This window comes from Toxotes jaculatrix, chromosome 17 (genome assembly GCF_017976425.1).
Source record: "Toxotes jaculatrix isolate fToxJac2 chromosome 17, fToxJac2.pri, whole genome shotgun sequence".
Classification (NCBI taxonomy): domain Eukaryota; kingdom Metazoa; phylum Chordata; class Actinopteri; family Toxotidae; genus Toxotes; species Toxotes jaculatrix.
Window position 1 is genome coordinate 2,979,684 of NC_054410.1, and position 26,910 is coordinate 3,006,593.

At 41.0% G+C, this 26,910-nt stretch overlaps 1 protein-coding gene across 4 annotated transcripts in view; it reads left to right on the forward strand.

Annotated features, from left to right (window-relative positions):
• slc4a11 (solute carrier family 4 member 11) overlaps positions 1-26,910 on the forward strand; it is an 87,034-nt gene that overhangs the window by 50,030 nt on the left and 10,094 nt on the right. For all 4 annotated transcript variants that reach the window (XM_041060991.1, XM_041060994.1, XM_041060992.1 and 1 more), the window contains exons 4-13: positions 706-749; positions 4,777-5,005; positions 13,836-13,917; positions 14,520-14,643; positions 17,744-17,953; positions 20,464-20,548; positions 21,559-21,684; positions 22,796-22,909; positions 24,284-24,416; positions 25,702-25,775. In XM_041060991.1, the coding sequence (XP_040916925.1) occupies positions 706-749; positions 4,777-5,005; positions 13,836-13,917; positions 14,520-14,643; positions 17,744-17,953; positions 20,464-20,548; positions 21,559-21,684; positions 22,796-22,909; positions 24,284-24,416; positions 25,702-25,775 (1,221 nt within the window). The remainder of the gene's footprint in view (positions 1-705; positions 750-4,776; positions 5,006-13,835; positions 13,918-14,519; positions 14,644-17,743; positions 17,954-20,463; positions 20,549-21,558; positions 21,685-22,795; positions 22,910-24,283; positions 24,417-25,701; positions 25,776-26,910) is intronic.

The window sequence follows — 26,910 nt, forward strand, 5'->3', positions numbered from 1 at the left end:
CCTATTTTGATTATGTAGAACTTAAGTGATAATTTTATTGCATGATTATACCCTGTACTTAATTCATTAATAAGTCTTACATTCTGTGTATAGAATTGTTAAAAATGTTTCACACCAAATTTCTCTTTTGGTTTAATCTCTTGTCTTTTCTGTTACAGACCCACTAACAAACAGATTTTACTCTGAAAGAAGTGGCTGAGATTCACCAATAAAACAAAATACCAAATAAATGTAAAACCTCTGCAGGCTGGATCAGATCTGCAGTTTATTGTGAGAATGAGGTGAATGTGAAATGTGCCTAATACAGAATATAGTGATTATATTCGTGGGCACATTGCATTTATTTTGCCGTAGACTTTGCTTCCAACTTTTGGTCAAATTTAAACTCACTTTTTGTGTTTGTATCGCAGTCTGACTGTGGGTACCTTTTGATGATGATAGATTATAGATTGACCAAATTTTTACTCGTTTTGCCGTTTCATTTCAACGACAGTAACACTCGTTTACCACGACAGAAGATTTAACACCATCTGTCAGGGAAACATCATAGAAAGACGGGGCCAATGTTACTTCCATACATTCCTACAGATTCATTACACATTACAGATAGGATGATGCAGGTGTGAAAGCTTTTACTAAAGAACAGGTTCATTACTGAACAAACACTTCCAGAGTATAATTGTACCTTGTTTTGTTTCTCCTCAGATACTGACGACTCTGGTTGTGTGCTGCTGAACACATCAAGAAGGGTAAGTATTAGTATTCACTGTATTAAATGTAACTCAATATAATTTTTTTTTTTTGCCAATCAAGGAACTTGATAACGAGTGCAGCAGCCCAATTCAGCTCAATTCACATCTTAATTGCTCTCTGAGGGATATCTGATTTAGTGACAAGATTTAAATTATACACCTAAAGTCTGGTAGAACAGCCCATAAAAAAAAAAAAATTAAAAAATAGTTGCAGAAGAACTGCAACGCACCAAATGTTTTAATCATGGGAGTGAAACAAACAAACTTAGGCACTGACTTCATTTGAAACTTATGCATACTTATGAGGGAGAGAACTCCACTGGTATCCACATGGAGCCTCGATACTGATTAGCATCAGCCCCAACTTCAGCAAGTTGAACAGAGAAGTGGTCGAGGGGATAATGACTAAATTTACTTGAGATCCCCAAAGTAGATCAAAGAAGAAAGTGTTGAGATGCCCAAGTTTGCCCACTTCACACCAAATGGGTACTGCCTTTTTAATATGTTGAAATCCATTGTACATGAAAGAAGAGACATTATTTAGGATGACGTAGAAACGATTAGGTGTGAATCGTGATTGGACGCCTGGAGGGGACAATTTAGTAAGTAACACAGTCTGACTGAACTTCCGCAAAGCTTTATTACATCATGCACTGTTGAAGTACATTGATGTTTGTAAAAAAACTAAACATTTATGTAAGATGATTTATGTAAGATGTATTTGTCCAACGAATAGCTCGACTGGTCCAGTGTGTACATCTTCTCTGAAGCTGCTGCTGTTTATGTTTTCATGTCTCTCTGCCAGTGGCTGGCTCATGTCACTGGTTTTAGTATTTTAGCAAATGAAATGGCACATTTATGATATCGATAAAGCAGCTGGCTTATCCACATTGCAGTCGGTTAAAGCAAAGGATCTGAATAGGATTGGAGGAAAATCTGATCATTTAAAATATACCTGGATCGTGCTGATATGGATGTTACATTTAGGAAATCCCAATAATATTATCACGTTTGCTGATACAGTTTTTGGCACTTTAGGACATTAAGGAATTTCTCTCCAGTGTTGTGTGTCTCTGTGAAACATCTGTGATGGTATTGCCTGTTTGATGGTCCCGCAGATTTGATGGCTTGCCTGAGGTATTGTGTGTTTTTAATCAACTTTATGAATGAACGCTCTGCGTTACAGCCAGAAGTCCTCATTCATGTGGCACGGAGAGACCCGTGAACTGTGTGAAGATTAACATTCCAAATAAACACCGTAGCAACTGATTTCATTGACTGTTACATGTTCAGCCAGAGAGAAGGGATTCCCCAAGAATCAAAGCACCTGCCTTGAGAAAAATGCTGTACAACATGTGTAATACAGAAGAGTGCAGACATATAAATACATCAAACCATAAAACAAAAGAAATGCCTTATTGATCCAAAATAAAATAGTAGGGCTCTGAAAGTCCCTCAGGTTTCATTTGTCTGCAGGTCCTGAGGTAAGAAGCTCCCGTAAGTCTTAGTCCTGGCCTAGAGTCCAGAACAGTCAGAGAAATGGAGGAACATACTGTATTAGCAGACATACTTTAAATCAGCAAGTTGAGTGATTCAGGGTTTTAAAGTCTGCCTTAAAGTCACATGACTCTAAAACAGGTGTAATGTTATCCTCAGCCTCTGGACTTGCTGCTGCATTTTTAGATCATCTGCATTTTATACCAGGATTTCCAGGGCAAGAGAGAGTTACTCTAATCAAGCCTGCTGGTGATGAAGGCGTCTGCCTGAAAGAGAGAGGGTTATACTGTGGGAATATTCCTAAGATGATAAAAGACACTTTCTGTGGTATGTCTAATGTGTAGATCAAAATTCAGATTCGTCTCAAGACTCTTCAGTCTAACAGCTAAATCGATGCAACGCTTCTGTCTGCTGGCATTTGCACCAATAATTAAAACTTCTATCTTACATCTCTGTTTACCTGTAATAAATCTATCTATATAGTGAACCAGTATACCTCATTACCACATGAGACATGAGTATGAGTCCTGTTGATAATTGTCTTCATAGCTTTGTAAATCAACCTCCACATCCCTGAGTGTATTTAATGTATAAAAGCTGAGCAACACAAGTGAGCATGAAAGCCAGACTGTGTTCTCAAAAGAAACATCCAAAAAAATGACCAAAAAAAAGCAGAAAACATCCAAACACATTCAACAAAAAAAAAAAATTCTACTTTGGTGCCATCAACAATTTCTCAGGCTAAGTTCTTTAAAATTAGGAGCAACATTAAGAGATTTCTGTGTGCACAACGAGCCATCTCTTGCACTGGAGATAAATGGATGTTTCTCTACCTCTGCAGTTCAAAGAGTTTAAAGCAGCACCCAGAGGGCAGTGGTTTAAACTGGTGACCGAGGCTGTCAAGAGTTTGAGCCCCTCAGTACAAGCCTGTCAGAGATTTCAGTTTGTTGTGCCTTGTTCCTGCCAACAGCTTGCCTGGTTCTTTTCACTAATCTCCCCATTCTGTATTACTGTTCTGTTTGTTTGCTCTCTCCTTCTGTTTTTTTTCAGTTTCACATGCTCACATGCCGACTTACCCGCCAAGAATTTTGTCATGGATCTGTTTATTTGCAGCGGCCTATATTTAGAATTAATTTTGATATGGTCATGTTTTTGCAACAGCTGCATACTTTTCATTTTCTTTATTAACAAACCAAGAAATCTCCTTAGAATTGAATATTGTCCCAAAGCTCCATCCTTCACATACGGACCACAAGACTGCACATTTAGCACAGCGCATATTACTGGAAATAAATCTAAAACAGTCCCAAATTAGTTCAGTTTATTAACATTTTAATCACTTGATCTGAGGCTGAAGAGACTCCCGTACCTAAGCTTTGACAGATTCCTATAAATAGAGCTCTATACACAAATAGTTCCAAAGATTCTAGAGACGGACCTTCAGCTTGGTTCTTGGTGCTTGTTTTAAAAAGAACAGCAGGGAATCCAGTCATCTTCAGAATTTCTTTTAATCGCACAATCAATTAAATCGAGGGCTGGTGAGTGTCAGGGCTCTTAATCGAGCTGTGTTCATCTCTCTGTCCGTTCGACCGACTCTTAGACACCAGTGGTCCAATTTTGATGAACTGGAGGGGCGAAGCATGTTCTCCGTGTTCTGCCCTTTGGAAAAGCTCCACTGTTTGACTCAGTGGGGATGGTGTGGAAGGATATTTTAAGGTCAAAGATTTAGGGAGCTTTGACACTTGTGGTGCAGACCCTGTCTGTGGGTGGCTGACTCAGACGTTTCGTGATATAAATGGTTCTGTGGATCTAAAGATTCAGTTCCACTCGACCTGCTGCTGTACTACATGAAGACATTGCACTCGTGATTTTGTCAGCCTGGTTCCAGACCTCTGAGTCTGCTCCCACATCTCCTGTTTGTTGTACGATTCATATCGTTGCCCATTGATAACTGTTTCTGCTGGTTGGATAAACAGAGCTTTGGGTGGACATGATCGGGAGAGGCAGCATCATCTTCCTGCATAGCTTGTTAGCTACATAGCTGCATCAGTGAAAAACGGTGACAGAAAAATAGCCACAAACACTGTGACAGGGAACAAAAATGGCAGCAACTCTACAGTCTGAACATCCAGCAAACAATCTGGCCCAATTCTAAAGTTGGTCGACCAATTTAGGGATAAAATCGGGTTTAATCCATACGGTCTCTGAAAATTGAAATAAAAATATGAACTGCTCCTACAGTTTTTCTGTTTAGCAGAATAAAATGAAAATTAGCGACAGTTATCTTCACAGGCTTAATTTCCCTTATGCAACATTACAGGTATCATGGCCCTGTAATTACGTCAACCTGTTGGGGATGCTAGAGTTTTTAAGCTTAGAAATACATCTGAGACTGTTGTCTTCATAGGCCAAACATCAGCAAAGATACAACAAACAAAACATATAAAAATTCTGCAGAGATGAGGGAAGATACGTTTTGACAAGTGAATCTAGTTCCGACTTTTAAAGAATTCAATCTTCTCCACAGTATGTGAAACTGATGAACTTTGAGGAAGAGGTTCGGGCACACCGGGACCTGGATGGCTTCTTGGCAAGGGCCAGTATCCTGCTCGATGAGACGGCCGCCTCCCTGGACGACGTTCTGAAGAGAATGTTGCACCATGTGGGCCAGGACAGCCACGCGTCCGAGCCCGGCTGCAACTTCGAGGAGGTGATGAGCATGCTTTTCACAGATGCAGGCGCACAGGAGGTCAACGGTAAGCAGGGACACCGTCGATGTGCTTGTGTGATGCATGTAGAAGAATGTGGGAAAATACACACAAATATACAATCGCACACACACACAACAAAATAAGATAACTTGTACCGTCTGTGCCTGCCCACAATCAGACCAAGACCCTATAACACCTGACACCTGACCTAAAAACATCTGACGTCTGCACATGTCAACACCTACCTGAAAAACAGCTTCCCCACGCTCAGGAGGAAAATTGTCAGATAGACCTGAGAATGGTTCAGGAAGCTTTGAAGACCCCGAGGAAAGTTTGTGATGTTTGAACCGAGCCTGTTCATTCGCCCCGCGGCTCTTGTAAGTGGACGCAAATAGAGCTCAATGTGCTGAATCGTGCTGGCAACCATTTACATGTGCAGACATCAAACGTTTCCCAGGACAACTGTCGAGGGGCTATCTTACGCATTAATGCACAAACATGTGGCACAAACACACACATCCGAATACCAAACCCACAACAAAACAACACAGCAGATAATCAGAAGTAACAAAATCCTGCTTCCCATTCATGGCTGAGCTGTAGTTCTATATTTTTCAGATAATTGAAAATGTTTTTGAGATGTTTTGGTTTATTCCTTTCACTGTTGCAACCAGGTGCCAGTTTCCTTGTTTACAAAAATGTAAAATCAGTTAAACATTTTCATTTAATATTTTTGGGGAAACAAAGGGTTTTATTTCAGAATGTAGAATAGATTGATTTCAGAAGCCTGCCAAAAACTGCAGTAATATTGATTAATATTGGAATTATTTTGTTTGCACACGCATGAGTTAGATGCATATTAATATTCCCGTTTGGACCTCATCCTTGTCGCATTAGTTCAGTCCCTTCAGCTCAGGTCCTTCTGGCTGAGAGCAAAGCCTCTTGGTAAAGGCGATTCTCCTCAGACCAGGAAAAATCCACCTTCTTACATAACAGTATGCATCCATTGTTGATGCCTCACTGCCATGAGCTGTACCGAACACTTCACACAAAAGTAATTGTTCGGCAAATCAAACTTTCGCAGTTTGCGAAGGCGCACCTGGTTTTTAAAGGGAAGGGGAAGTGGCACTCTGATTGGTTTATTTCATGTTACACCCAAAACACACTCATGATTAATTAAGAGACTAAGTGCAACCCCTCTGAACCATGCGCCTGGTGCTGCGACCTTTTTTTCTGCTGTTAAACTATGAAAAGTGAGTTTAGACAAACTGTCGATGCACTTGCTCCGTGTGCTTAGATTGTTAAAATGGAGCCCTTTGTGTTGGTTTTTCCTTTAATCTGACACCTATCTGGATGTGTCCAGTGTTTTCCTGTCTGGCTAGGCTGGTGTCCACAGTTGTTGATGGTTCGTCAGAGGTGGGTGGTGTGTGAGCTCGCCCTGCACAGCCGCCTCTGATAGATTGGCGAGGTGATAATTGACTTCTGTCATCGATCACTCACTTAGCTTTTCAAATGGCTCTTAGAGACTTTCAAGCTGCGGTGGCTGCTGCTACTTGACTGTTTCTCTCCCAGAATACCCCATAAAGAGGCAGGAAGAGGGGTGTGTGTGTGTGTGTGTGTGTGTGTGTGCGTGCGCGTGTGCGTGTGTGTGTGTGTGTGTGTGGCTGCCATCTTAACAAAAAGGCTTCCTGCGCAGGTCTGAGCTGTTTTGAAAATCAATTTGAGCATTCAGAGGTCTCAGAGGTCTCACTCAATTTTTGAAGTTGCATAAAGCAGCATAGAAAAATAAAGGAAGAATATTCTTATATCAGTGACACATCATTATAAAATAGAATCTACAGCCACAGATTGATCGTTACAGTTTGTTCACAAAACCGATATCTGCATCTATCGTCACTTGGAAGAGGAACCACAGCACAAAATACTGTGTTGTTTTGATTTTAATCTTTTCACAAATGTTAGCATATACATGACATCCTTAGACCAACAAGATGCAATCAAGATTTTTTATTTTATTTTATTTTTTTTTTATATGTTGTGCAACAAAAAAAGTTGTTTTAAAGCAGCTGAAACTTGAGTTATCACTCTTGGCAAATTAATTAGTTGCAGCAGAAGGAACAGGATAATAGCAGAGGAGAATTGGGTGATAATTAATTGTACTGAGGATGAATGATGTAACAATTGTACAATTATGCAACAAATAAAGGCTGCGAAGATTTACTGTTTGAAACATGCAAATTAGCATCTCTATCGTAGCGATTAAATTATATTTACAGATGGATGTAACATACAGGAATATTTACAGAACGAGCAGAAAAGATGAAGATGCATTTATTTCAGACATTCACATGTATCACATATTCTTTCACATCCCAAAAAAGGTGTGTTTTTCAAGCAGGCTGCAGATTTCAGTCAACCATAACTCTTTAATTTTGATACGGAATTTTTAATTATTTAATAAGTGTCTGCAGGACTTCAAAAGGCAGATCTGTCATCCTCTCGTCAGTATGTTGTTTTTAGTTTGAATTCAGAGTAAGATTGTGTTGCTGGTAGGTTCCCTGAATTAAAATCATGAACATTTACACATGAAACAGTCATGTCAGTACTGAGGGGAGGAGGGGGGGGGGGGGGGGGGGGGGGGGGGGGGGGTATCTCCAGGGGAGGAACAAAGGCTCTTCCTGGGGAAATACATTCATATTGCACGTAAGTATGTTATCAACGGGACATATCTCTTCAGGTATTAATTTCTGCCATATCTGCGTTCACTCTGCCACAGCAGGGTGATACGGCTGGCGAGTGGACCAGCTCATTTGGAGTGTAATACTGTACAGCTGTGAGATAAAGAGAACAGGGCGAGATTATAACAGGCACAGAAAGAACAGAGAATTACAGAAATGAAAAAGATGAAAGCCCACAGAGATAATTAGTCCTGCTCCAACTTGTATAGAGGAGTCGGTTTTTGGAGGCCAACTTGTTCTGTGTGGTTTTTTTTTTTTTTTTTCGACTCACTTTTGTCTTGGGATTCGGTGATGGAGCCCAGTACACACATTGTGCCGAGGAATAATGAACAGCATTGCTGATGATGCAATGCATTGATAATAATATTACTTAAGTCACTACTGAACACACGAAACCTGTTAATATAAAAAAAAAAAGCACGTCCTCCTTTAATATACTTGGATTATATAAACATATACATTTACAGGATGCTGAAGATGATGACAGTTCTTACAACATGATGAGCAGCTGCCACAGAATGACTAATTGTCAGTATTTTGTGTAATGATGTACTGTATAATTGTATTTTGCTCTCTTCCTCTGTGATGCTGTTAGCAGCTACAGTGCTCGGTGCTGTGTACGCTGCTGATTGTGTGCCCTATTTGTGATGACTGTACCATAATTTCTTCCTAAATTGCTGTCACCTTTGATCGATCTCAGTGGCTCTCCACTTCGCCTCCATTTGCATAAGTCTCCTGTGTTATTTCTTTTTTTTTTTTTTTTTTTTTGCCAACTCAAACTGAAGAACAGTCACCTATTTATAATTCTAAAGCTGCAAAGTTGAGACTTCTTTCCTAAAACAAGTGCATGGATCTATCCAAAGCTATATTTTTTTAAAAAATGTTTTGTTTTCTGAGTTTTGTGACCCTCAGGCCCTTCAGGTCTCCTCCCTAAACCTGTTTAATGATTTCAACAATACATGAGCATCTGTTAAACTGGTAAACTATAATCTGTTACTTATCTGTATTTCCATCTGCACAAGAACATACTTTGTGCAGATACATGTTTTCTTCCCTGACGACAGGTACTGTAAATATTCTGGAAATAATTAGCTTCGTTCAACAGGAAAGGTGCTGTGTATTTTTAAATCAACCAACCATGCCTCTCCATTATAATAATATATCTTTTCCAGGCCGGCGGCATGACTTTTCCACTGTGAAAATCTCTGTAACGTTCTGCGGGAATGATCAGAATACTAAATTGAAACCATTAATTCAGGCTCTTTACCACATGAAAAAAATGGTGGCCATACATGTCATTTTTCTCATCTTGATCTCTTCATTGACGTCTCCGGGTTTCTTTGCAGTAGCTGAACACATAACTGCTATCAGTGATAAAATCCAATTTTTGGTAATAGCCTGTAGACGGTAATCAAGATAAGATCTCTCTGCACCCAACAAAGACGAGACATTGAGGGATTTTCTCTGGAAAATGATATTTAATATGCATGAGGTAAAGGAGGGCAGGAAATGAAGCTTCTGTTCAGCAGAGATATTTATGTGTGTGTGTGTGTGTGTGTGTGTGTGTGTGTGTGTCTTTTTCTTTGCATGTGTTTGTGTAAAATCTAAGAAACTGCTCGCTTGTTGATCAGAAACGGTGACTGAACTGACTCTCTGGTCTCTCCTCTTGGTTTTTCTTCCTCCTTCTCCCCACGCAGACAAGTCTCAAAGTTTCGTTTTCTTTGATGACGGTAAGCTGTGCTAATTGGATGAAAATGTCAGCATCAGCCGCCGTGAGGCTGCAATCAGTGGTTTGCTTCTGTACCAATCACCATCAGTATGCCGTTTGTGTTCCTCTCCACACTCGGGACTGGGTCGATGCATTGAGTCATCAAATGATTACAGACACCAGCAATCCCTCCCGTGTCACAGATATCGATGCCTCTTCAGCTGCCCCTCAAATCAACGCCCTCTCCATCCAGCGGACTCATTGTCCCGTAATGTTATCAGTTCGTTTTACAAAGCACCATGACAAAAAAAAACAAAACTGCTGGTTTTGTGTGAATACTTTGAGTTGAAATTGACAAAATTAATACATTCATTTGATCGAGATTGAAAGGATAAAATTGGGTCCATGTTTTTGGCTTTGGAGCTGTTTCCTTGGTAGAAAAAAAAAGATTGTCCATGTTTTGGTGATCTTATATTCAGGTAATTCATTTTTGGGGGGGATACAGCTCATATATGCAGTACTTGACTTTGGTTCTACTGTATGTCCGTGTAGGACAATGGTTTATTTACCATTTATGTAATTTCTTTCTATGCAAGCGGGTAGAAGATTAGAATCGACAGCCTCTCTAGATAACAAGGTTTCACCATTGACCCAGTCCTAGTGGCCCTCTCATCAGCATGTGACAACATTGCATCTGTGTGCTGCACAGTGATTGGCTGTGATGGAGACCTAATATACAGTAAGTGTTTCATCTGCCACTGCTGTATGGAGCCATCCTGTGTTTTAATCACCTCCTTCAAAGTGCCCTCCACAGCCCGTGCTTTGAAGGTAACCAATCATTCTCCGTTGTGCGTGTGTTTGTACGTGTGCGTTTATAAGTGTGTGTATTCACTGGCAGGTACACCAATGGTTGAGACCACGGTTAATCTTTTAGGCAGCATAAGTTCAGGAGGTTTTACTGAGGTCACCTTTGAGCATAATATAAGGTAAAAGGACTCGTGGCCCTTTCACACGCCGACAGAGAAACCGTGGATATCTGTGTTTTTGAACAAACACACCTCTGCAGATTTTCTGCTGTTGATGTTAGACCGGCACATCAACCCGAAAAAATATTAACATCACAGTTTTTTTTTGGGCTGGTTTAGCATATTTATCGATTCGTCTCGTCTTATTTGCGACAGGCTGCATTATCCTCATGTGATTTACAGAAATTGCAATCTGTTTTTCCTCCCTCCAACCAAACCGTGTGGATAATGCAGTTAAAGAATTCACCAGAAATCCCAAAAGATCAAAGAGGGCAATCCAGCCATCCAGTCTTGCCTTCCTCATATTTTTTCATCACTTTCCATTGAAGTTTGTCACATTTGATATGCTGCTTGTGAGCATCTGTGATTTTTTTTTTTTCATATCTGTGTGTGGAAACAGCCGTGTTTGCATAGCAAGAGCTGACGAAACTGTGCAGAAATCTACATGTAACTGACAAGTATCAAATGCGCGTCTTAATTAGTCTCCCACTTGATCACACTGATCACACCAGCAGCCGCTCTCAAGCGCTTCGTCTCCTCTAACATTCAAGTCAGGTTTGTTCACCTTAGCTGGTGATGTAACATACTGTACGGTGTATTCTGATATCCCATATATGATCCATATGGGACCATTTACAGTAAATAAGGTGGTTAGGACATACAAAGGAGGGCGGGGTGATGGAGGAAATTACATTTGCATGGTAAGAGCAAACCAAAGGCACGGCCTCACCAGATTTAGCTTCCCATTGATTTCAGTAAAGAGCTCGGCTTTGCAGAGTTCAGTCTGATTGATACAGCACTCTCCAATGTCCTGCCAGTTTGGGATTGGGGATGGGATTGACCCCTCATTTAATGAACATTGATTGGTTTTTTATACAGTATATATAAACACGCTCAGTTGCCATTTTAGTAGGTACATCAAGCTAAAACTGATCCAGTATAGTACAATAGCGCTGCAGTAAATCCTCCTCTTATGAAGGCTATAATGTTCAGTGTGTGTTAAAACTGTGCCTAATAAACTGGCAACTGAATGTAACACAAGCAGCAGGAAAAGGACGGACAATGTTTGACCAAGGACAGTGAGAAAGGTTTATGACAGTAACGTGTTTGACGGGATGGTTTATGGGCAGAATCCAGCCTGAGCCGTTATGGTGTGAGGTGTGAGGTTATAAGGGCTGCAGCGTACACCGATGATGAATGTGACTGAATGTTACCAGTCAGCTGCTGAATGAACCGGTGATGGCGAAGTCTTCACGAAGCAGCTGATACTAATCAGCTGATGTCAATCAGCTAATGCAAGTGCGAACGAAAACAGTTATTATGCAAAGTCATGTAAAATAATTGATGTTAAACCCTTTGGAAGTTTTTTTTTTTTTTCCTTTTCCCCAGTGGTGTGCGCTGCATCCTACAAAACACTGGATAGGGAAGAGAAAGGCTTGACTCACAAAACCATGAAGTGTTGCTGCTTTTTTATAAATCATACATCATTTTGTAGAAACGTCCCACTTTTGGTAACGGTGACATTTAACCCTGAACGCTGACAGTGTTCATGCCGTTCTCTGGCTGTTGAGCTGCTCTCAACACTGAAACAATCACTCTCACTTAGAAAAGACATTTGTCACACAAAAAAAAGAAGTGCTTTTAATGTGAAGGCTTCTGGCTAACAGTGTTAGCTGTTAGCTTCCCTCTGATGGTCCGACATCGGCCATCTCGACCACAGGAACCCCCACCGCTCACATCTTCTACCTCTCTGTCGTTCTGTGTTTCTTGTCTCCGTTCTCTCCTGTAACCTCTGTCTCCTTCTGTTTCATCCTCTTTCCCTCCTCTTTATCTTTTAATCTTTTTTTTTGTTCCGTTTGCATCTCTCTCTTTCTGTCTCGTTCTCTCTCTCCTCTCTTCTCCCTGACGTCAATGAGAAATTGGATGGTTTTTGATTATTACATGGCTGTCAGGCTTACTGCTATTAATTGAATTGAATCCCAGTCCATCTCCTTCACTTCTCTGTCCCCTTTCCTCCCTCTGTCTCCCTCTTGCTCTTCTTTTCATCTAGTCTCGTTCTCATTTTCCGTCTTGTTTGTCACGTTCTTTGTTTCTTGCATGATTTTTTTTCATTCCCCAGGTCCTTCTTTGCCCCTATTTCTCTTGCTTGAATTTTTTCGTTCTCTGTTTCATTCTCTCTCTTGCTCTCTCTGCATGTCTACTCCATTTTTCTCTCCCTCTCTGTCTCCCTTTTTTCTCCTTCTCTTCCCGCTTCTCTCATTCTCTTTCTCCACAAGCTTCTTTTCATCTTTTCTTCCCCTCTTACTCTTTATCTACATGCCCTCTCTCTCTCTCTCTCTCTCTCTTTCTCTTATTTCTCTCTCTCTCTCTTGTCTCCCCCTCCTCCCCCCACTCTTGTTCTCCCTTCCTGGCTCTCTCACTCCTTGAGCACTGTGATACTGTTGTCATGGTGACGCCCATCATTTTCTGGCATGAATGGAGGATACTTTATTGATGAGACGGCATGGCAGAGGGAGAGAAAGGCAGAGTGATGGAGAGAAAGACAAAGACAGGCAGAAAGAAAGAGAGAAACCACTGGCAGGGAAAATCAGAATGATGCGGAAATGATCGTCCCCGCTGCTTACGATACAAAACATTTCCACCCTGTAATTTGTTCAGAACTGATGAGTCAAAGAGGACGTTGCAAGCCAACGCACGCTGAATCTTCTGGAGGGGTTTGGGATAGTCGGGGCTGCTGCAGAATATCCCCCAAAACACTATTATTCATCGCTCTCAGCGTGAGAAGTCGGAAGGGAGATTCTTCTTATTAAGCTGGTTTCAGCTGTGCCGCTAGTTTCCCGTGTTTAATGATTTGTACTGTGTAAACATGGCAGCATAATGAAATCTGTTTTTTTTTTTTCTTTATCTGCTAACACGAGCATTGGTGTTTTCTGGGGCTGGATGGACATCGTTATTAGCTTGTCGTGGCGTGGTGTTTGCACACAGTGCAGACTGGCATCACCGTCTAAAGCAGAAGGCGAGCTCGTTAGGCACTTCTGAAGCAGACATCATATTGCGAAGCTTGGCACAGCAGACAAGGCGCTAGAAGTTTCTGTTGAACATTTCAGGCATTTGTCTGACAGCCTTTTTCTAATATAAGGGAATCAGGACCAGGTTTTATTGTTAAATACAGAAATAATCAAGATTTGAACAAATCGACATGTAACCATATATTTTAGTAACAGTCAGCTAAAGTGGTGTGATGACATGCAATGCAGGTGCTATCAAGGCCCACGTAGAAAAGAAGGGGTTCAACACCGTTTAGCAGTAAAAAAAAAAAAAAAAAAAAAAAAGTATGTGAGGACCAGACTGGATGTGAGGTTGATCTCAGCTAACGTGTTTGACCTCTGACCTTTGCTCCGCAGTTCACCTGCTGTCAGAGACGATCCAGGGGGTGACAGCCACCGCAACCGGGGTCCAGTACCAACAGTCCTGGCTCTGCATCCTGTAAGCTGAGGTGTCTGTGCATGTTGCATGTTAGGTTTAAAGCTGAGACGATTAGTCAGTTAATGGACGAGCTGATCAAAAGTACAAATTACCAGAAGACGCTATGCAAAAATACCAAAAATACAGTGGTTGTAGCTTCTTAAATGTGAGAATTTTCATTTTTTTTAAATTTAATTATAACTCAATATCAGTGATAGTTAGCCCTGGGGAGATGTGTATGCTAAGTTTTAATAAAGAGTGTAATTACTAAAACATGTACAGCTAAAACAGTATTTGTTGTAGCTCAGTGAAAATCCTAGATGCCCCAAACTTGTGAAACATTTTTTCAGATAGTTCAGTGGGTTTTAAAATGGTTAATACATTGGAACTGCATGTTTTTCATAATGTGATATTTGAAAAAAAAAATGCTTCAATCCAACTGGTAGAACTGCAGGAATTTATTTGTGAGTGTCTCTGCTCTGTAATTGTGTGTGTGCTGTATATGTAATACTGTCTAACTGTTGCTGGAGAGAAGGAGGTTAATCTATGGAAATGAAGGGCGATGCCGGTGAGGTGAGGCGTTGACATTTATAGAACCTCCTCCTTCTCTCTCTCTGCTCCAGCTGCAACGTGAAGCATCTCCAGAGGCGTCACGTGTGCATCTCCCGCCTGGAGAGGCCGCAAAACTGGGGAGAGAACTGCTGCGAGGTCCGCTATGTCATCCTGATACTGGCCCCACTCAAAATGGTAACTGCTGCCCCCAGAGGGAGGAATCATATTTGGGATTTATCTGTCTTTCGTTCATTATATTTTCATCTATATTTTATATAGATTACTGTGTTTTGCTTAATTATAACTGACAATTAATTTGCTTCCACACTTCATTTCAAAAATATTTCTTCTTATTTACTTATTCCTTAAGATTTTTTTCATTGCTTATATTTACTTATATACACTCACCATGTGATCAATGTAAGAGTCACCCACAAATTTGATTTGGTTTTCTTAAAAGGAAACTCAGCTCTGGATGGAATTATAGAATGAATGAGGATCACCATGTTCTGTTTTTGCATGTTTTTTTTCCCAGAATGCCAAAATCGGTGGTTTTGTGCAGGATTTCATGCCCCCACACTTCCCAAGCACAAATGAGCTACTGATCATGTGCCACAGTAATTAAAGTAATAAAAAATGAATAAACAGTCAAACCACATAATATTCAGGCTGAAAGGGTGCTTTTAAAACATCACTTCCACTGTGATTTTTGTATTATCCTCTGTTACGATTTTGAAAATAAAAGCAGACGATCTCTGACCACTCTTTTCCATTAAATGTTGGAGGGTAGCAGGCTTTAAAAGAAGTGTTCTGTAAGCCTAATACATTTGCAGGTTTTTTCCATACTCAGTATTGATTTTCATTTTAAGGCCATCTACTGCTAATTTTTCTTACATTTAAAAAAAAAAATCTAAATTCACTAAAATATCTAAAATGCCGCTGACATATCCACTAAGCTGCCAATTGTCTGCTGAACAGAATCCAATCCAAGAGCCTCTCGGTGTCTTGCGTGGGCATGAGTGCCCTGTTGGCTGAACCTTTTGGGTCACTGTTGTGTGCGAGATTGCAGTTTTCTTCAATTTTGAAGAGCTCGCTGTGGCCGATGGAGAGCCCCACATATCCTGTAATACCCTTCCTTCCCATCAAAACATGAACTCTTTCTACTTCCCGTCAAACCACTCAACCCTCCTGTCTTCTCTGCTTCATCCAGAGCTTTCAGCTCACGCTCACCGGCACACACACACACACACACATGCATGCATGCTCAGACACACATCACTCCCCTGTCTTCAGATGGCTCTGATTGTTGCCCTGCTCCAGATAGAAAACCCCTCCAATCCTCAGCCCCAGTTTCTGTTGAAAAAAGGGGATTTCTTCATGCAGGTTCTACTTTTACCTTTGTATCCTCCCCACAAACACACCATGTTCACCTACCCACCACCAGACCCTGAAACACTGGAGGGGGGGGGGGGGGGCGGGGTGTTGGAGTGACCCCGGCAATCAGCAGCGTCTCAGCTAGCAGCATCGTTGTTTTCTGTTTGTTTGTTTGTTTTGGTTCTATCTCTGTTTTTCCCATGAACCCATCTTTGTGTTCGTGCCTCTCCTCAATGCTCCCAGCGCCCTCCTTTCCAGTCTTGCATGCAGCAATCACAACCACTAATGGTGCTCTCAGAGACATTAATCCAAGCCCCAAGTAAACATAAATTGCTATTATGCCTCAATTATTGTTGATGGTGACTGCTTCTGCGAAAAAAAAATCTTTGAAGGGGCACAAGGATAATGACAATGGGAATTCCTTTGGTTGGCAAATGTATGTAATCTAGCATGAGTAAGGGTGAACCATTTCCATCACCCGCCATTTAGAGAGCTTTACAGCCTTTTGTGGCTTTTTTTCTCCTTTTCCTTTGCCCAAAGTGAATGTGCCAAACAAACATGACCTTTCTTCAAAAATGCTCTGTTTCTTATTCACTCGGTTAAACAAACTCATACCTGAAATCGCCTATCAAGCCATTACTGTCCTGTTTCCCTCAGAGAAACTCCTCTAGGTCGTTTGCTAGTTTGAGAAGCTGCCCTCTGTGTTTGTGGTGTAGGTTTCATCCAACCAGTGACCTTCTAAACTAAATCCTCCACCAAAAACCCGTCTTTTGAGCTTTATATGTGCTAATTAGAAAATGTTTTCGCGCTAACACACTGAACTAAGATGGTGAACATTCTACCTGCTAAATATCAGTTTAATAGCGTTGTAACTGTGAGCATGTTTGGATGATGAATTTAGCATTTAACTCCCAGAGCATACCGAGGGTGCTCATGGGTGAGATTTTTCATGGCTTATTCCTCTAAGGCTGCCTCTCAGACCTCTAGTCTGACTGGAGGTGGGGCATCCCGTGCCTTCACACAGAAAGAGAGCCTCCAGATAAATCAAAATCCATTCTCTCAGCTCTTTCAGCTCTGGTTGAAATTCAGTTACCACTGTGAAAAAGCTTAAAGGCTTTAGTTATTCTGTTTGCTGCAGCTGCTACTGTACGCACTGAGCCTGGCTATGTTGGTATCATCACCACCTGGCTAACAAGGCTTCCCTGGCATCACACTGACTGAGAGCCTGCCAGGACGATATCACCATCGCGCTGTTGCACTTTGTGACTTGGGACATCATTATTCGTAACAGATGTGGGATTATTGACAGAAACCCGCCAAGATACCCAGCTCCAAACCTGTATCAGAACCAAATTTATATCTCTAAGTACAGGTATGCATGAGGTTTTGGAGAGAGAGAGACATTATCAAAAGAAAACAGATTCACTTTCAGTCTGGATTTTTATAATGCTATATAATACTTTTCTTGAATAGAGAAGCTATGTACATGGCTGAAGAAAACAATAGAAATCTGAAAACATTTGTTGAGGAGATATTTTGAAAAAAAAGGATTTTTTTGACAGATTATTTTGGATTGAAATATTTCAACACCACAAGATTAAAGCTGCCATAATTCAAATGTTTATATTAAAAATGGATCAGATGACTTAGTGCAGTGTGAAAGGCTTCACTTGTAATGACAAACCAACAGAGAATGATTCCCTGAATCTGCTGTTCCCCTTTAGCTCAACGGTTAAAACCTTTAGTGTCTTTCAGCTCGTTGTTTTGGTTCTATGTTCTGCAGTATACTGTTTTGCTGCTCCCAGCATCGTTTACAGCTGCATGAAGCCTGAGGATGATGCTAATGTTGATTTGTGTCTTCTCAATATGGAAACGGTCAACGTTTTGTTGTTGCTATTATTGTGTCTGCTCTCTCCCACAGAAAAGCACCAAGACGGCGATGGAGCTGGGCAGGACGTTTGCCACCCTCTTCTCTGACATCTCCTTCAGGCAGAAGCTGCTGGAGACGAAGACGCAGGAGGAGTTTAAGGAGGCGCTGGTTTTCCAGAGGCACCAGCTGACAGCAACCAACCAGCAGCCCACTGCCCTGGGGAAGGAGGAGACCGACCCCCGCAGCCACAAGCCCCTCAAGGTGGGCAGTAACCTGTGTGTGTGTGTGTGTGTGTGTGTGTGTGTGTGTGTGTGTGTGTGTGTGTGTGTGTGTGTGTGTGTGTGTGTGTGTGTGTGTGAACATGTGCACAACCTTTCAGTTTTGGGCAGTTGGGCACATTCCCAAACATTTTGAAGCAGCGTGTATTGATACGACAGCATTATGAGTCATCCTCTGCACCCTGAGGAACGAGGCCTGTGATTGGTTAGAACTCGCTAATTTTCTTCTACATGTTGGAGTTCAGGTGTTTTTTTTTTTCTAATGCCTCTCATCCTCGACTTCCTTCCTCACCTTTCACTTACTTTTCATCATTTCATTTCTTTACAGGGCTCTGTGGAGAAATGACACTGTGCACATACATTTACACATTTCTTCAACCCCCCCTTTTTTTTAAATTCTCTTCTATCTCTTTCTCCCTCCTTAATCGCCCACCCCCTCCTCCTCCTCCTCCTCCTCTCATCCTCGCTCAGCTGGCTTGACTCTTCCATCTTTTCTCTCTCCCTAATCAATCAGCATCAACTCCTGCCAGGCCTCCTCAGTGGGTAAATGACCTTACATCTCTCACAGTGCTGTCAGAACTCCCCACCCCTTAGCCACACGTGCATGTGCACACACAAACACACACATTCACACACACACACACACCTTAACACACACCTCTAAAGGGGCTCTGCTCAATGCCACGGACCAACATCTCCTCCTAATGTTGCCGTTGACAGGCCAGGGCTCCCAGACATTTCCCCTTGTGTGTATTTTTTTTTTTTTTTTTGTAAGGTGTTTATCCCAGAGCTTGAAAGGATCAGTGCCACTCAGTGAAAGAGGGATATATAGAAAAAGACAGATGGAGGGAAAGGGGGAAAAGAAGGGATGGAAGAGGGGAGTAAGGGAGAGCAGGTGAAATCAAGAGGAAACAGAAAATGACAAAATGAGGGAGAGAGGAACAGAGAAAGAAAGACCACACACCCTCTCCACCTCCTTCCACATCTAAAATTGACATAAGACCACCTGCAGCAGCACTTTCCTGTACTTTAAGAAACAAGGCCAAATTGCTGTTGTGTTTTTATGCTTTTCCTCCCCGTTGCCTCACTCTATCGACTGTTCAGAACGAATGGCAAACAGGTGGACAGTAATTCCTCTCTGAGACTTTTGTTTATCGAACCTGAGCCAAAAGCTTGTGATCAGGCCGCACACACACATACATACACACACACACACACACAGTCTCCCTTGTAATAATAAATGATTCCATGATGTATAGGGATTTAATGGATGAAGAATCCTTGTTGAACAAGCGTGTGTGGCTTCATAAAACTAGCCAGCCCGCTCAGAGACGAAGAAATGCTGATGCTGTTGTTTGTTTTCGTGTTGTTTACGTTGAGACAAATTGCTTTGTTCTGCCAAAAACTGTCGAAACTTTTTAAGATGACAAATGAGGCAGGAAGAATTTTCCCAGGGGCTACACCTGCCTTCATACGCCCCTTCTTACACCTCTTCCGTTTAATGGTATAATGCTGTGTTCAACATGAAAATGGGACATTGGTTAATTGGATAATTTACTTAATAAGCTCAGTCAGGGCTGCACATTTACTCCCTGTCTTCGGTAACCTGAAAGCTCCTATTTTTAAGAAGCACTTCATGTCTCTGTCTTTTGAGTCACGTGGCCCTTTCCAGCCGTCCTCCTCCTGACTTCTCTAAAAATACACCAAATCTTCTATCCCTCGCTGTTGCTGTCATCTCTCTGTCATTCTTTATCATTCTGGGGACACAGAGATCTTTAATAAATGTACATCTAAATCCAGCTGTGCTGCTCTGCTTACTTTGTTTTGTATTACGCAATTAAAGATTTTCTAGGACTGCCTCGTTAAATTTGATGATTCAAATCATCTTTGAGAGAGCACCCTGTGGAATCACCAGCGTCTTAGCTGAATCATCAAACGGGCAATTTTTAATCTAAATGTGTCATTGTCCACAGCAGACTGCAGAGTAAAAGAACATTGGGTTGGGTACAGCCTCAGGCTTCCCATGCTGTTACATTTTTGGAGGGCACCGTGGATAAAACAGGCTAGTTTAGCAAAATGGAAACTTTACAATAACATTATAGAAAAATAAGGAAATAATTGGAGTGTGTACATATTTAGTTGAGAAGCAGCTAATTCACTCACAAACTCAGATTCATGTTTACTAGGTTGTTACTAAGTTTCTCTCCATAAAGCAGCTGTTCACTCGCTGTCAGACTGTTGGCGTCTGTTGACCTTGAGAGATGATGGTGACCATCATTAGTTTTAACAAAGGAAAAAAAAAAAACTGCAGTGGCTGTTACTTTGCTCATAGATGGTGCACAGGCATATCTACATCTGCAGGCTGTTGCCGTCGCTTTTCTTTCCTATAGGTGACGGAGGTTGGACTGAAATTGATCCTGCTTTCAGGTACTTCGCATCAAGCAGACTCTGTGTCCTTGTTGAAAATCTAACCTTTTTCCCTTTTGTCCACAGTGTAAAGATTTCTTCAAAGCCGGCCGGGGGATTTACGAGGACCTGTGCCGCAGACTGCCTTTCTACCCCTCTGACTTCACAGATGGTAGGCTGGACTTGGACCTGTAGTGAAAGTGAATCATCTTCCTTATTATGCCACACCAGGGTGCCTCTGGCAGCTCCTCATTTGTCTGTCACCCTTTGCCTCAGATACATCTGTGCTGCATCTGTGTCACATCTAGGGTCCTCTCCTGCTAAAAGGACCGTCTCAGATGTCTTACTGCTCCCATATGTTCCCATATGTCCAAGATTATTGTAATTTCCCAAGACAGCAGACAGGGACATTGCCCTATACATCACCACTGCAGTCTCTGGTGGGGTTTTTTTTTTTTTTGACTCATCAGATTGCACTCTTTATCAGCAAGTGTGTGAAATGGTTTCTGTCCCCTGTCAAATGCATGTACACATGTCCTTTGGAATTCATTGTTAAATGGAAAAAAAATAACTTCTGGATAGTTTTTATTTGCTATTGCTGCCGTTTCTTTGTTTAAAGTGATTGTAACTACTCAGTTAACCCAATTCAGCTGACTCAGTTGACCTAAAAAAAATAATCCTTAGTAAAGTTAAGGAAAAGAGTTTTCCAGCTCGATTCCTCTCCGCCGCCGTTCTGTTTCAGTCTTTTCTCATTCCTTAATATCCAAACACTTTCATTGGCCTGTAACAAAATCAAGATATTTCTGTCTTGTGAGTGTCATCACATAATGATCATCTGATGAAGGTCACAGGACCAAAATCGTTGTGATCGCATTAGAGCCCAATCAAAGAGTTTTATTTCAAAATGAGTTATCCATCATTTGGATAAAAGCGATAACTGCTCTTACACAATGATGGATCGCACCAAACTGAAACAGATTGCTTGTGTTTTAAAAAGGGCAGTGTGCAGTGTGAGAGCTCATGGAATAGTTTTACTGTAACTTACTGGATGCTCCATATTGTAGAAGCAGTGAATGATGAACTCCACTAATGTTTTTGTCATTTAAAAATTAAAGTGTTGAGCACCCTCCGCTCTATTATGAGGTGAATATGACTCATGTGTTTGTGTTTATCTCCCCTCAGGGATAGTTGGCAGTAATAAAACCCTGCTGAAGTACATGACCACAGCCATCTTCCTCTACATTGCCATCCTCCTCCCTGCCATCGCTTTCGGCTCCCTCAATGACGAGAGCACACGTGGGGAGATCGGTATGAGCACGCACTCGAATGAGTCTCACAGTTTGGCCCATTTAACAGAAAATTAATATCAAAACAAAACTCTCTGTTCTGTATTTGCTATGAGTAATGTCATCAACACTCTCAGATTCAAAGGTAACTAAATAAAATAATGATAGGATAATGATTGTTGACACAAACTTTTCAAAAGGGCAGAATTTTACAGGGAATTCAAGGTTATGATGTTTTGGGGTTTTTTTATTGAATTTAAGAACAAAGCTGAAATTAGGCCGGTGGTGTTTTCACAATTTTATTACTCATTTTCAAGAACACAGTCCTGACCTGTATTACAGTACAGCTCATATTATTTGCTTTTACACTGACTCTTTGAAGAATGTTTGACTACTTACCCTTTAAACATTGCACTTATTTAAGTTAAATCCATTTATCAGAGCTTATTTGCTATAAACTGCAACTCCTGGGAACAGGGTTAATGAGAGTGGAGTGCAGAGACTGCTAGCTAGAAAGCTAGAAAACTTAATTTACACACATAATGTACAATGTGTTTTACAGGAAAAAGAAAAGACAAAGATGAAAGATACGAGAGAGAGAGAGTGCAGTGAAACAAGGAGAAATACGTGTATACCTCACAAAGAAAACAAGATTTAAGATGTTTTTTAAAGACATGCACTGATTTGGCTTCTTTGACACTTGTCTTGAGGATGTCCCAGAGTCAAGGAGCAGCAACAGCTGTGACTTTGTTCGGAAGGCTCCTCCCAGCTGACTGAACCAAGCAGCAAATGTGTCACAAAATTAAATACAAAAGCTAAAAGAGGCAAAAAAAAAAAAAAAAAAAAAAAGCAAAGCTCTGTGGAGTGCCAGAATTGAGTGACAAATTCTCTTTAGGTTCATCACAGTGAGTAACTACTTTCACATTACGAGTAGCAGTTTAATTCAGTGTTATATAAAAACATTAATTAGTTTTAACGGGTATAAAATAAAAGTTTTTGGCTCATACTAACAGTCGCTATTTGAAAAATGAATTGGAAATGTCCTCAGCCCCACAGGAGAACATAGCAGATAGTCATACACATTAATCAGTATTGCCTCATGTGCTTTCTCTGTGTGTGTCCTCTCTGCACAGATGTTCGGAAGACCATCATCGGCCAGAGCATCGGTGGGGTCATCTACTCGTTGTTCGCCGGATCTCCCTTAGTCATCCCTCTTACCACAGCTCCCCTTGCCATCTTCATCAGCGGTGGGTTTCCCGTCTTTCGTTCAGCTCAGCTCGGCCAAAATACACTTATCTTTCCACAGATTGATTTGAAAAGGAGGCTGCGGGTGGATGCAGTGCTAAGAAGATTACATTAAAAATCAAGAGAAGGAGGCGCCCAGCCGTGTAGAACAGCAGCTAGAAACTCATCTGCTTTCTCTTTTTCTAGAAAACAGCACCTTTGGACTAATTTGGCTGTTTGTTGACACATATGCCTCCTAACAACTGTTCCTGGTGCAGTCGAACAAAAAGCACATATCTCCCAAAACCTACATTTTCCAGGAATGAAGAAAATACTCTTTTCTCTCCTCTCTGATGTTATGTAATGGTTGGATTCAGGGGCCTGTGGGTCAGGAAACTCGCTCATTGCATAAACGAACATGTAAACTTTATATTCAGTCCAAAGAGACAACAGCACATAAACTGTTATATGGTTTTTACCCAACAGCAGTGTTTTGTTGGTTGGAATTTAAATTGATCTTGACGGCTGGAATCTGCAGATTCGGGCAGCGATGAGGAAAAGCAGCGACTCCGGTGCCAAGATGTAGTTTTAATACCGAAGCTGTTTGCTGGGTTTGTGGTGTGATGATCTTTGAAGTAAATGGGTTAGAATTGTACTAAGCACATTCTCATGGGGATAATTATAGTACATTTCCAGCAGCCTGTCTGAGCAGAACAATGGCTTGTTTGTAAAGATATAACATCTACGCACAGATCTGCTCAAGATTACAACTAAATTGTAATGGCTTTAACGAATACATTGCAATTCTTTTCTTTCTTTTTATGTTTGAATGAAATGCGTTTTTTCTGCGTGTGTGTGTTTTATGTGTGTGAGAAATCTGTTCCTCAGTTTTTCACTGATAGCTGTAGCAAAAAATAGTGTTTTTGTTTTTTCATAATTTTTTAAAGCATCTGTATTTACAGAGCACAAAAATATGATCAATAGTTCTCCTTATTAACCTAGTTTCTTTTTTATTTATTGATTAAGTCAACATCGATCTGTCTCCTGTTGGCTCATTCTTTGTTTGTTTACACGTCACATATAGTTCTTCAGACGCAACTGATTGAACTTTGATAATGTTTTGAGGGAAGGAACATTTCATCACCTCTTTTCTGTTTTCTGTACTCACACAGGTTAGACCAACAATGACACTAGAGCATCTGTACACATTACAACCAAGGTGACATACAAGTTAGCATTCACTGTGGGGGGATGACATTTTTACTGCTGCCTCATCTGCATTAGCAAAAGAGGCAAAAAAAAGAAGCCATCAATCAACAGGAGTGAAACTCAGCGTGAGACACGGTGTTTATATTTCTGTCTCTGTGTGTGTCTGTGTGCGCGTGCATCCTTTGCAGTGATCCGAGGAATCTGTGACGACTACAACCTGGACTTCCCAGCTTTCTACGCCTGCATCGGCCTGTGGAACTGCCTCTTCCTCATCCTGGGAGGAATCTTCAATGTCAGCCTGCTCATGAAGCTCTTCAAAAGGTGTTTTACATTTAACTCGCTTTAATTGTTTTCATTCCAGTGCTTTCCAATTTATTGAATCAGTTCTTATGTCTTCTTTTATCTGTTGGCGTGGCTCCTTCTCTGTCAGACAGAAAAATGTTTTAAATTGCGTGGCCATGACAGTGTCTGCTGCAAAATCACTGGCACTCAACAGAAAAAAAAAATCTGTCAGTTTTGTACAACAAACAGTTTTTGAAGAAAGCGGAGTCCATTCTGTGTGACAGTCACCAGAGTTTCAGATCTAGCTTTCTGGTTCCCGTTTTCAAAGTCCCTTTAGCCAACGCCCACAGATATAAGAACTCCGTTACCCTCTGTTTTCCCTGAGCCAAACTCAGTGAGGAAAAGGTAAGGGGGATAACATACGGTGGCCCCTAAGGGCAAAACACAAAAAACAAGAGTGAAAGCACAAACATTAAGGGAAACGTGCTAAAAATCCAGAAATGCAATAAATATGAAAACACAAATAGGAAAAACACACACACACCAAGAACTGCTACACTGGAAGTGCTCCAGGACGCTGGTGGGCTCGACTTGGATGCAGCAGTGTTACACATTTCTGAACAGATTTTCTGGAGGAGAAAAAAAAAACGAATTGACAGTGAGTGTAGTAAAAGATACGCCTATTATCCAATCTGTAATATATACATAAAAAAAATGTGTCATTAAATATAGACCACACTGCCCCTGTTCGTTATGTTTAAATGTATATATGTCAGTTGAAATGTGGTGGTATATTTGTACATAGTAAAACCCCAAAGTCCACAGAGGCAGCTCTGTTGTTAAACTGTCCAACAGAACATGTATTTATTATGTATTCAGCTTTAGCTTCAAACTGGCACGAACTAATCTTTTATTTCAACTCCAAACTTTATCTTCCTGAAGGAATTATGACACATTATTTATATTCATTCATAAAAACAGTTAATGAAAACACAAGCATGCAAATTATAACCTCACAATTTTAATTTGTTTGTTTGGCGGTTTTATATTTAGTTGCAGAACAAACTGTGTATGTCCAAGTTGCACTGTGTGCATGAACCCCAGTAAATCTGCCTGTCGACACAGTTGTTGTTGTGTCTTACTAGGTACAATGTGTGAAGGTCAGTACACAAAATAGCTCCTACTTTCCTTTTAAAATTGATTCAGATTTTTTTTTTCGTATTTGTGTTCACATGGACAGTTTCTAAACATTTTGTTCCAGTATGCTCTTCTATTCTACAACCACCTCGATCGTCACTTCTGTGATGTCTCTGTGGTTTTCCAGGTCGACAGAGGAGGTCATCGCCCTGTTCATTTCCATCGCATTTGTGGTGGATGCAGTGAAAGGAACAGTGAAAAGTAAGTTCCTGACACACATGACAGATGTCTCTCTTCTCTGTTCCTACAGCTCAGCCCGCGGCTTGTTTACATCACTGTTTTCACGGGGTCACACTGCTTTTACTGTGGCCTCTCCCTGCTGCATAACTGGCATGTTGGCTGTGCAAACATGAGCTTGTCGCCAGCATTGACTGAGCTGAAACAATGACAACACTAGCATCATACCTGCTGTCAGATCCGCCGCTCGTCCTACTTTAGCAGTTGATTTTTAAGCAGTCAGTTTCTGTGAGTCAAGAGGACATTAAATGCCCCAAACGTTTTAAATCTACACTGTATTACAGTTGAATTTTCGAGATCATTTAAGTGGGCAGCTCGCTAATTAGTTTGCCTGTTCTTGACTGAAGAATCCTTTGTTGACTGATAGTCACACGACCTCTTCAGCTAATCTTTTAGTCTGTTTAATTAAACACTGTCAAATAGTTTTTGCCAGTATTATTGTCCTTAACGCAGTCATGCAGAAGGGGATCTTAAAATGCAGTGCTCATTAAAGAGCAGTCCGTATTTTTGAATATTATTGTCACTGACGACGTATTGTTAATGTCCTGACAATGGACCATAAAAGACAACAAAACAATTGTGAGACAACCACAACTATAAGAGCAGAGTCTAATAATAAGAGTCTAATAAGAGCTGTGCTTCTTATTCAGATACATGGCAAGTCAAACTCCCTATTAGGTGAGCATTTCATCCAGCCAAGACTAAGAAACAGAGCCCTCCTGAGAGCTCAGTGGTGACGAGACAGAGGAAATACACTAGTTCCTCTGCTCCTCTTTTGGACGAACAGCCTGAGAGGCTGAGAGAGATACTATGCACTAAATTAATCGATCCAGATTTTGAACCCGGCCCGCAGCCATATTACACCACCCTGCCTTTACTGCACCTCATCTTAGTACATCATAAATATTTTACACAATTTAATTTCCAAAAAACGAGATGACGATCGCAGAATGTAATTTATTTTGAATGCGATATTGTCCTGTTTTGGAGACTGCCAGTGCACTAGTTCAATTTTCAGAAACCATTTGTAAAATACGCTCCAAGCTCATATGCCATTACCATAACATTAACCTATGACATTTTGTTGACACTTTTCCTC